Source organism: Macaca fascicularis, chromosome 16 (assembly GCF_037993035.2).
Source record: "Macaca fascicularis isolate 582-1 chromosome 16, T2T-MFA8v1.1".
NCBI lineage: Eukaryota > Metazoa > Chordata > Mammalia > Primates > Cercopithecidae > Macaca > Macaca fascicularis.
In genome coordinates, this window is record NC_088390.1 from 21,135,935 (window position 1) to 21,148,236 (window position 12,302).

The window sequence follows — 12,302 nt, forward strand, 5'->3', positions numbered from 1 at the left end:
AGAAATTAGCTGGACATGGTGTCATGTCCCTGAGGTCCCAGCTATTTGGGAGGGTGAGGCAGGAGGATTGCCTGAAACCAGGAGTTGGAGGCTGCAGTAAGCCCAGATTGTGTCACTACACTCCAGCCTGAGCAACAGAGTGAGGCTGTGTCTCAAAACAAACAAACAAACAAATGAACAAACAAACAGACAAGCAAACAAACAAAATAGTAATTTCCATTGTAAAACTTTTAAATAACTTTAATGGATTTACTATTTTTCAGTTTTAGTAATTTAATGTTTGATGAGATTTCTTGCTTAATTTACAACCATTTTAAGCCAGGCACAGTGGCTCACACCTGTAATCCCAGCACTTTGGGAAGCTGAGGTGGGTGGATCACTTGAACCCGGGAGGCGGAGGTTGCAGTATAGGGCGATCACACCACTGCACTGCAGTCTGGGCGACAGAGCCAGACTCCATCTCAAAAAAAAATTATATATATATAAAATATATATAATAATTATTATGATAATATTATAATAATATTATTATAACCACTGGCTGCAGTGGCTCATGCCTATAATCCTAGCCCTTCAGAAGGCACAGGCCAGTGGATCGCTTGAACCCAGGAGCTGGAGACCAGCCTGGGCAATATGGCAAAACCCCATCTTCTAAAAATAAGTAAATAAATAAAGGCATTTTAATTTACAGAAAGAAGATAAAAGAAAAGATGATTCTAAGGATGACGATGAAACTGAAGAAGACAGCAATCAAGATGAATATGACCCTATGGAAGCAGAAGAAGCTGAAGATGAAGAAGATGGTATGATTGAAATTTATTTATTATTTCTTAGAGTTAAGAATACATTTTTTGTTCGGTGACATATCGCTGAAATCTATACATTTAACATTGTTTTTTCTTTAGAATAGAAAGAGTAACATACCCTCAGTGGGAAAATTTTTCTAATTTTTAGGTGAGAAGATTGTTTTAAGACATATTTATTACTAATTATCCTATGTCTCATATATAATTAATACTCTACTTGACAGAACAAATTTCCTTGAATATGGTGCTTAAGCTGTGCCATAAAAGGTATAATAGGACAGGCATGGTGGCTCACACCTGTAATCCTAGCACTTTGGGAGTATGAGGCAAGTGGATAATTTGAGGTCAGGAGTTCAAGTACAGCCTTGCCAACATGGTGAAACCCCATTTCTACTAAAAATACAAAAACTAGTCAGGGGGTAGTGGCACATGCCCATAATCCCAGGTACTCTGGAGGCTGAGGCAGGAGAATCACTTGAGCATGGGAGGCCGACGTGGTTGTGGTGAGCCAAGATCGTGCCATTGCACTCCAGTCTGGGCAACAGAGTGAGACTCTGTCTCAAAGGAAAAAAATGTATGATGGTCCCTGATGTTTCATGTAATAATTTCTTATTTTTTTGTTGAGACTGAGTTCCTGCTCTATTACCCAGGCTAGAGTACTGTGGCATGCTCACAGCTCACTGCAGCCTTGATCTGCCAGGCTCAGTATGATCCTCTCACCTCAGCCCTTGGAGGAACTGGGACTACTGGTGCTTGCCACCATTCCCAGCTAATTTTTAATTTTTTTTTTTTCAGATGGAGTCTCACTCTGTTGCCCAGGCTGGAGTGCAATGGCATTATCTCGGCTCACCGCAACCTCTGCCTCCTGGGTTCAAATGATTATCCTAACTCAGCCTCCTGAGTAGCTGGGATTACAGGCATGCATCACCACACCTGGCTAATTTTGTACTTTTAGTAGAGATGGGGTTTCTCTGTGTTGGTCAGGCTGGTCTTGAACTCCCCACCTCAGGTGATCCACCCACCTCGGACTCCCAAAGTGCTGGGGTTACAGGCATGAGCCACTGTGCCAGGCCTAATTTTAAAATTTATTATAGGAATGGGGTCTCACTTTGTTGCCCAGGCTGGTCTTGAAATACTGAGTTCAAGGAATCTGCCCACATCAGCTTCCCAAAATGTAGGGATTATAGGCATGAGCTACATGCCTGTCCTGAATATATTCTTTAGAAAACTAATTTGGGGCCAGGCATGCTGGCTCATGCCTTTAATCTCAGCATTTTGGGAGGTCAAGGTAGGCGGATCACCTGAGATCAGGGGTTCGAGACCAGCCTGGCCAACATGGCGAAACCCCATCTCTACTAAAAATACAAAAAATTAGCCGGGCACGTGCCTGCAATCCCAGCTACTGGGGAGGCTGAGGCAGGAGAATGGCTTGAACTCAGGAGACAGAGGTTGCAGCCAGCCGAGATCGTGCCATTGCTCTCCAGCCAGGGCGACTGAGGGAGACTCCATTTCAAAAAAAAAAGAGAAACTAATTTGGGCATTTGCTTAACAAAGATTATCATAATGCAAAGGAGTACATACAGAGTTTAAAGACTAATGGTAATAAACACTCGTATACCTTTTGCCTAAGTTTTATAAGACAGACTTTTGTACCATGTGGTGACATTTAAAATACTATACAGTAGATGCTCTGACCATAGACATCAGCGATTAAATACCTATAAAGGGACTCTGAATACCTTACCTGTTCTTTTCCAGGTAGATTTGTGGCTTTTAAAAAAATCGTATTTTTCTGATAGAGAAAATTATAAGAGTTCTTTTAGCTTTTTTTTTTTTTTTTTTTTTTTTCAGTTTACGTCTCTGGCAATTATTTTTACCTACAGTATTTTTTGTTTGCCTCTACATTTTCTTCTCTCTACCGTATCATTTTTTAATATTGTTTGATGAAAAAGTTAAAAAGATCAAAAAGTTGAAAGGATGGTGCAGTGAACACCTATGTATTCATCAACTTTGATTCAATAATTGTTAATATTTGTCTTGTTTTGTTTTTGTAACCCAATTTAACATATGAATTCTTCAATTTGCCTAAGAAAAAATGTGCTCTGAAATAACCACAATTCCCTAATCACATCTAAGAAAATAAGGTCATAACAGCATCTATTCATACTATCTAATTTTTCCTCTTATTTGTCTTTAATATAATAACTCAGTAGCAATGACATAATATTCTTATAGCAGTATTTATCTTCTTTACTTGCTTTACTTAGTAAAGACTTAAGCCCCTTTTACAGCCCCATTTTCTCTCCCCTGTACACCCAGTATTCTTTTATTGTTGCTTTAGTTAAATCATTAAACAGTATTCCCATTATTTTGTTAGTGTTTCAGCTGTCAGCCTTACTTTCTGTTTTTCTTTTCTTTCTTTCTTTTTTTTTTTTTTTTTTTTTTTTGAGAGAGTCTGGTTCTGCCCCAGACTGGAGTGCAGTGGCACGATCTTGGCTCACTGCAACCTCTGCCTCCTGGGTTCAAGCGATTTTCCTGCCTCAGCCTTGTGAGTAGCTAGGACTACAGAAGTGTGCCACCACACCCAACTAATTTTTCTATTTTGTTGTTTTGGTTTTTGGTTTGTTTGTTTGTTTGTTTGTTTTGAGATGGAGTTTCACTCTGTTGCCCAGGCTGGAGTGCAGTGGCACGTTCTCAGCTCACTGCAGCCTCTGTCTCCCAGGTTCAAGCAATTCTCATGCCTCAGCCTCCCAAGTAGCTGGGATTACAGGCATATGGCACCACACCCTTCTAATTTTTGTATTTATAGTAGAGATGGGATTTTACCATGTTGGCCAGGCTGGTCTTGAACTCCTGACAAGGTGATCCGCCCACCTTTGTCTCCCAAAGTGCTAGGATTACAGGCATGCACCACCACGCCCAGCCTAATTTTTGTATTTTTAGTGGAGACTGGGTTTCACCATGTTGGCCAGGATAGTCTCGATCTCCTGACCTCATGATTGACCCACCCCAGCCTCCTAACGTGCTGGGTTTATAGTTTATTTTTTCCTTTCACTCCCTTAATGTTGATTTCATCCATTCTTCTAGCTTTAAATACTGTCTATATACTGTTAATTCTCAGACTTCTGGTTTTCTTTCCTTATTTTTTTTTTTAAGAGATAGGGTTGGGATGGACACAGTGGCTCACACCTGTAATCTCAGCACTTTGGGAGGCCAAGGTGAGTGGATCACCTGAGGTCAGGAGTTCGAGACCAGCCTGGCCAACATAGTGAAACATAGTGAAACCCCATCTTTACTAAAAATACAAAAAATTATCTGGGTGTGGTGGCAGACGCCTGTAATCCCAGCTACTCAGAAGGCTGAGGCAGGAGAATCACTTGAACCTAGGAGGCGGAGGTTACAGTGAGCTGAGATCATATCATTGCACTCCAGCCTGGGCAACAAGAGCAAAACTCTGTCTGTAAAAAAAAAAAAAAAAAAAAAAAGATAGGGTCTGTCACACAGGCTGGAGTATAGCATTATGGTCATAGCTCACTTCAGCCTCAAACTTCCAGGCTCAATCAATCTTCTTCTCAGTCTCCTGAGTGGCTGAGACTACAGGTGCATGCCACTGCACCCAGCTGTTTAATTTTTTGTAGAGATGGGGTCTCAGTATGTTGCCCAGGCTGGTCTTGAACTCCTTGGCTTCAAGCAATCCTCTGCCTTGGCCTCCCAAAGCGCTGGGATTACAAGGATGTTCCAAGCCTCAAATTGCTTCATTGCAATACTTGCTTTATTGGGGTGGTCTGGAACTTCAGTAACTCCCAAGTTGTGCCTGTATACAAGTCAGTGGTTTTTAATATATTCAGAGTTGTACAACCATCACCACAATTAACTTTAGAACATTTTTTCACCCTCAAACCAAGAACCCAAAAGAGATTCATTAGCAGTCACTCCCCATCTTCCCTGAACCTCTTCATTCCTAGGCAACCATTAGTCTGCTTTTTGTTTCTGTAAATATTCTGGACATTTCATATGAACGGAATCACACAATAAGTGATTTTTTGTGACTGACTTCTTTTAGCCTGTTACCAAGGTTCATGTATGTTTTAGCACAAAGTTTTCTCTTGATATTTTTGTTGTTGTTGTTGTTGTTTAAAAGACAGGGTCTTGATCTGTCACCCAGGCTGGAGTGCAGTAGTATAGTCATAGCTCACTACACCCTCGAACGCCTGGCCCTCCTGAGTAGCTGTGATAACACCTACTCAGCTGTTATCCTGCTTCGGCCTCCTGAGCAGCTGGGATAACAGTCATGTGCCGCCGTGCCCAACTTGAAAATATGTGTGTTAATGACTTTTTTTTTGCCACTGTTGTATTTATTTTACGGATAGGCATGAGGAAGAAATGACCAAACGAGATGACAAAAGAGATATCAACAGACACTGCAAGGAGAGGCCCTGTAAAGATAAGATGTTTATTGAATACTGTGTTCTTTATAATACGGTGATATCTTACATCATCTCAGCATAACACAGTTGTGAAGATTATTTGTCCTTATACATCTAAATTACCACTAAGTAAAATTCCGTCAGTTGTTTTTTTGTGGCTATGTCAGATAACTAGTATGTTTGATTCCTTTCTCTCATATTCATACACCAAATTAACTCATTTTAGCTAGGATGAGGCAAATATCTTATTAGATTATTGCTATTTTATGCACAGTCCCCGTTTCTCACTTTTCAGGCATAAAAAATTTGAATACTATGTCTTCTACTTCTCCATTTTCTTAGGAAAAAGAAAAGACTCAAATAATCACAATTAACAGAGATCTGTTAATGGCTTTTGTTTATTTTGATCAAAGTCATTGTGGTTACCTTCTTGAAAAGGATTTGGAAGAAATATTTTATACTCCTGGACTACAACTTTCTCTGGCTCAGGTAATCTAACTTGTGAATATTTAAAAGGAAAATATTTGTAATAACTTTTCGAAAAGTTACCTTTTCCAATGAAAAGTTAATAGGGTCAGGCGCGGTGGCTCATGCCTGTAATCCCAGCACTTTGGGAGGCTGAGGTGGGTGGATCACAAGGTCAAGAGATCGAGACCCTCCTGGTTAACACCGTGAAACCCCGTCTTTTCTGAAAATACAAAAAATTAGCTGGGCGTGGTGGTGGGTGCCTGTAGTCCCAGCTACTTGGGAGGCTGAGGCAGGAGAATGGTGTGAACCCAGGAGGCAGAGCTTGCAGTGAACCGAGATCGCACCACTGCACTCTAGCCTGGGCAACAGAGTGAGACTCTGTCTCAAAAAAAAAAAAAAAAAAAAAAAAAAGAAAAGAAAAGAAAAGAAAAGTTAATATAACTTCTGTTGACTTTTTGATATGTTAAAGCAATATAAGGGTCAGTCATGGTGGCTCACACCTGTAATCCCAACAGTTTGGGAGGCTGAGGCGGGCAGATCATTTGAGGCCAGGAGTTTAAGACCATCTTGGCCAATATTGTGAAACTCCATCTCTACTAAAAATACCAAAATTAGCTAGGGGTGGTGGCACACACCTGTAATCCCAGCTACTCAGGAAGCTGAGACAGGAGAATCCCTTGAACCCAGGAGGCAGAGGTTGCAATGAGCCAAAATCACACCGCTGCACTCCAGCCTGGATGACACAGTGAGACTCCATCTCAAAAAGTAAAAATAAAAATAAAGCAATATAACACAAGCCAGTTGTAAAACACTTCCCTTCTCTCTCTCCCTCTGTTTCTACTCCTGAGGACTAAAATATGTAAAATTCTAGATCTTTTGTAAACAGTTCAGTTCCATTTTTATAAGCAAAACATGGAATTATTCTGTACATTTTGACTGTCTTTTTTTTGTTTCATCCCATAGTATTCTATAGATACATTCTGCCATGAAAATAGAGACCTGCTTCATTCTTTTTATAGCTGCACAGTGCCCATTATATAGATGTACCATAATTAACCTACCTATTCTCCATTGCTGGTGGTTTTGATTTCTTGGACTTACCAATTATACTGTAATAAATCATCCCTGTGCATAAATTTTTATCAATGGTATACTTTTTAACAATGAAAGTTTTTTTTCAAAAGTAACTTAGATCTTACTCAGTTCCATGGATATCCATCATAAGTGAAAATTACAGCTGGGCGTGGTGGCTCACACTTTGGGAGGCTGAGGCAGGTGGATCACCTGAGGTCTGGTGGCTAACATGGTGAAACTCCATCTCTCCAAAAATACAAAAATTAGCCGGGCATGATGGCAAGTGCCTGTAATGCTACTCTGGAGGCTGAGGTAGGAGAATCACTTGAACCCAGGAGGCAGAGGTTGTAGTGAGCTGAGATCACATCACTGCACTCCAGTTTGGGTGACAGAGCAAGACTCCTTCTCAAAAGGAAGTGAAAATTATAACAGTTTTTCTAAGAGAATCAAAAAATGTATTTCCATCTCTTTGTTTTGTTTACTTGCATGCATAGCAGGTGAAGAAGCTTCTTAATAAAATAGTGCTCCATGAATCTTGCTTTTACCAGAAATTAGCAGACACCTTAAGAGATGAAGAGAACCATGAAGAGTCTGAGTCATTGCATGAAGATATGCTAGGTCTAAGCATATTAAGATTTTGCTTTTTAATAAATGTACTAGTAACTAAGAAGAAAAATAGCTCACTAAAATATGATATATTTTATATTATAGGAAACAGATTATTACTTCCAACACCAACAGTAAAGCAGGAATCAAAGGATGTGGAAGAAAATGTTGGCCTCATTGTGTACAATGGTGCAATGGTAGATGCAGGAAGCCTCTTGCAAAAACTGGAAAAGACCGAAAAAGTAAGAGCTGAGGTAGAACAGAAGCTGCAGTTACTAGAAGAAAAAACAGATAAGGGTCAGCATTGGATATGTTCTTTTAGCACCCTGCTGGGACATGCATATGTTTATGTATGTACATACACATGTGTGTACCTATGTACGCATTTGCATATGCATACCACATAGTTTCATCAAAGTACATAAGGAACTTTTACAGACTTTTATTTTTTATTTGTTTTTAAGACAGGGTCTCACTCTGTCACCCAGGCTGGAGTGCAGTGGCGCAATCTCAGCTTACTGCAACCACTGCCTCCTGGGTCCAAGTGATTCTCCCACCTCAGCCTCCCAAGTAGCTGGGATTACAGGTGTGCACGACCATGCCCAACTATTTTTCTGTATTTTTAGTAGAAACGGGGTTTCACCATGTGGGCCAGGATGATCTCAAACTCCTGACCTCAAGGAATCGCCCACCTTGGCCTCCCATAGTGTTGGGATTACAGGCATGAGTCACTGCACTCTGCAAGGAACTTTACTTTTCATTATTTCTGGTTCAGGTTATAAAATTGCTTAGCTTTATCTGAATCTTAGGTCTTCATGTGCATTCCCAGGTTCATTGTTATCTGTTGCATCCTTTTAATCATCTTCTAATTCCACTTTCTTTTTTTTTTTTGAGATGGAGTCTCACTCTGTCACCCAGGCTGGAGTGCAGTGGGGCTATCTCGGCTCACTGCAACCTCCGCCCCCTGGGTTCAAGCAATTCTCCTGCCTCAGCCTCCCGAGTAGCTGGGACTACAGGTGTGCCACCACGCCCTGCCAAGTTTTTGTATTTTTAGTAGAGACAGCGTTTCACCATGTTAGCTAGGATGGTCTCGATCTCCTGACCTCATGATCTGCCCGTCTCAGCCTCCTGAAGTGCTGGGATTACAGGCATGAGCCACTGTGCATGGCCTCCACTTAGTTTTTACCAGTCTGTGTTCTCTAATCTATACAATCATCTAAAAATAGAACATAGATTTTGAAATAATGCAAGTTAAAAATTTAAATGAAACAGGCCAGGCATGGTGGCTCCCATCTGTAATCCCAGCACTTTGGGAGGCCGAGGTGGGTGGATTGGCTGAAGTCAGGAGTTTGAGACCAGCCTGATCAACATGATGAAGTCAGGAGTTTCAGACCAGCCTGATCAACAAGGTGAAACCCCATCTCTAAAAATACAAAAATTAGCTGGGTGTGTTGGTATGCCCCTTTGTTCCAGCTACTCAGGAGGCTGAGTCAGAAGAATCGTTTGAACACAGGAGGCGGAGGTTGCAGTGAGCCAAGATTGTGCCACTTTGCTCAAGCCTGCGCAACAGAGTGAGACTCAGTCTCAAAAGTAAATGAATAAATAAATAAATGAATATTACAGTGTGCTTTATGACTAATGAAATTGACAGATATTGCCATTTTACGGAATTCTATTAGCCTTTTATTTTCACAGCTTAAATATTTTAACGTCAAAATTAAATTGGAAATTTTAGAGAGTAAAATGTTAATTTTTGGATTTTTTTAAACAGATGAAGATGAAAAAACCATATTAAATTTGGAGAATTCCAATAAAAGCCTCTCTGCTGAACTCAGAGAAATTAAAAAGGACCTTCATCGGTTACAAGAAAACTTAAAGATTTCGGAAGACATGAATTTACAATTTGAAAACTAACTGAATAAGACAATCAGAAACTTATCTACAGTAATGGATGAAATCCACACTGTTCTCAAGAAGGTGAGAAATTTTGTACTTTTAACATTTTCATAGTTTTTAAAATCTAACTCTGGTGTTTTTAATGTATTTTAATGTTATTAAGCTCTTAGCGATTATTCTAAAAGAAATAATGATAACATTCTGTCCTTACTGAGATTAGTCAAAAGTGATTCCCAGGCCAGACACGGTGGCTCATGCCTGTAATCCCAACGCTTTGGGAGGCCAAGGCAGGTGGATCACCTGAGGTCAGGAGTTCAAGTCCAGCCTCGCCAACATGGTGAAACCCAATGTCTACCAAAAATACAAAAAAAAATTAGCTGGACATGGTGGTGGGCCCTTGTAATCCTAGTTATCCAGAAGGCTGAAGCAGGGGAATCACTTGAATCTGGGAAGCAGAGGTTGCAGTGAGTCTAGATTGCACCATTGCACTCTAGTCTGGGCAATAGAGTGAGACCCCATCTTAAAAAAAAATAAAGTGATTCCCAAAGGGTGTTGTTTTTCTCAAATTTAGTTGGAATGTCAACATGATTTAAGTGTACAGACTTCTTGAAGCGAATTTCATTTATATTTCTTTTTAATTCAGAGTATAAGTTTGAACCAAACCATACACTTCACTTCTCTGTGTTTTTGTTGCTGTTGTTGTTGTTTTCTTTTGTTTTTTTGAGACAGGGTCTTGCTCTTTTGCCCAGGCTGGATTGTTAGTGGCGCTATCTTGGCTCACTGCAGCCTCTGCCTCCCAGGTTCATGTGATCCTACCATCCCAGCCTCTTCAGTAGCTGGGACTACAGATGTGCTCCAACATACCCAGCTATTTTTTTTTATTTTCTGTATAGATGGGGTTTCACCATCTTGCCCAGGTTGGTCTCCAACTGCTGGGCTAAGCAGCCTGACTATGTTGGTCTCTCAGAGTGCTGAGATTACAGGCATGAGCCACCACACCTGCCCCATTCACTGCATTTTTAGACCCCATTTATTCTCGGGCAGAATTGAGGTAAATGCTTCATCACCATTAATTTTAAGATATTAAAATTAATATAAATATATAAATACACAATATATAAATATATAAATACCAAATTGAATACCATTGTACACTAATATCCAAGTGACATTTAAGAGAATCTAATAAAATGTATTTTTCCCTTCTCTATTGTCTTATAGAATAATGTAAAGAGTGAAGACAAATATCAAAAATCCAAGGAGAATGGTACAAGTGTATGATAAAATCCATGTAGTGATGAGGAATGGTGTTAAATAATATATAAAACTCATAAGAATGTTTGAAGGTGATGAATGTTTGATTTTAGTAGTATAAATGTCTTTCAGTTCAAATGATGTATAAAGTTTTATGAATGTGAGTATCTGCTTTTGAATATTGCTTGTAATTCCTAGCCTTCAAATTATTAAACACTCCTTGAGTGAAATAATTTTGCATTGCAAAGTGTTTTAGGAAGAACTTTGTTATACTTTTAACTCCAATAAAGTTTGTAAGTTTAATTGACTGTAGTATTCAATTACCAAATTTCTTTTATTGAAATGCATAGAAATTTTTAATTTTATATATAGAATTATTAGGTTTTAAAATTTTTAGTTCATCTGTCAAAATTTCAGTCAAAATCATAAAATAGCATGATGCTTAATTTTTGCAAGTGTTTGGAAACAATTTTTTTTTTTTACTCATCACCAAAAAATCCCATTTGATCAGTCTCTAAAAGCATTCATTAAAAATTCAGTTTAGACTGGGCTCGGTGTCTCATGCCTGTAATCCCAGCATTTTGGGAGGCCGAGGCGGGTGGATCACCTGAGGCTAGGAGTTCAAGACCAACCTCGTCAACATGGTGAAACCCCGTCTCTTCTGAAAATACAAAAATTAGCTGGGCATGGTGATGGGTGCCTGTAATCCCAACTACTTGGGAGGCTGAGGCAGGAGAATCGCTTGAACCCAGGAGGCAGAGGTTGTAGTCACCCAAGATCACGCAACTCTACTCCAGCCTGGGCAATAAGAGTGAAACTCCATCTCAAAAAAAAAAAAAAAAAAAAAAAAAAAAAAAAATTCAGTTTATCCAAAAGACAGTATATCAGAAAGAAAGAAGCAATAGAGAACTAGTATTGTTCTTGTATGCATTAGACTTTACATAATATTAGTTATCCTGATGTCAATGTTACTGCTTTCAATTAATTTTTCCACTTTCCCAGAATAACATCTACATTGCTTTTAATTTTGAGGGTTTTTTAAAAAAAGCAGTAAATGTCAAATGTACAGTTTAGTACCAAGCCGGTAGATGTCAGTATGATGCCTTAAGTTAAGTCTTCTTTAATTAAAGATAATTTTAAAAAAATTAACCTGTGTACTTCCTTCAGAATTTTAGTGGCTACATGAGGTGACTTTACTGTAGAGTAAAAACGGTAGGAAATACGAGTGGTTCTCAACAGAGGATGAATTTATCCCTTAGAGGACATTTGGCAATGTCTAATGAGGTCTTTTTTGGTGTTACAATTGGGTGGGTGCTGCTGGCAGCTAGTTGGTAGAGGCCAAAGATATCACTAAACATGCTTTGTTGCAGAGGACAGTCCCCCACAACAAGAAATTATCCAGTCAAAAATGTCAACAAGGAATTATCCACAACAAGGAATTATCCAGTCAAAAATGTGAATAATGTCCAATTTCAGAAACCCTGCTCTAAAGGAATGTAAGGTTAAATGACATTTTGTCTTCCAAGTTTTACCAGTGAAAATTTAATGAATCCATAAGAGATTATTACGATTTTTGTATTTAAAATAACTTTTACTGGAATGTTTCACTGTCATATAAATATAGTTATATTGGAGTTTTGTTTTTGTTTTTTAAGATGGAGTCTCGCTCTGTTGCCCAGGTTGGAGTGCAATGTCTTGATGTCAGCTCACTGCAACCTCTGCCTCCTGGGTTCAAGCAATTCCCCTGCCTTATCCTCCCAAGTAGCTGCGA

The 12,302-nt window shown here is 39.3% G+C and overlaps 1 protein-coding gene across 1 annotated transcript in view; it reads left to right on the plus strand.

Moving 5' to 3' along the window:
* LOC135967808 (cell division cycle and apoptosis regulator protein 1-like) overlaps positions 1 to 10,558 on the plus strand; it is a 29,311-nt gene extending 18,753 nt beyond the window's left edge. The window contains 7 exon segments of the mRNA XM_065532191.1: positions 692 to 802; positions 5,172 to 5,273; positions 5,576 to 5,722; positions 7,273 to 7,393; positions 7,487 to 7,678; positions 9,159 to 9,358; positions 10,499 to 10,558. Of these exon segments, the coding sequence (XP_065388263.1) occupies positions 692 to 802; positions 5,172 to 5,273; positions 5,576 to 5,722; positions 7,273 to 7,393; positions 7,487 to 7,678; positions 9,159 to 9,358; positions 10,499 to 10,558 (933 nt within the window).
* Positions 10,559 to 12,302: the final 1,744 nt, after the last annotated feature.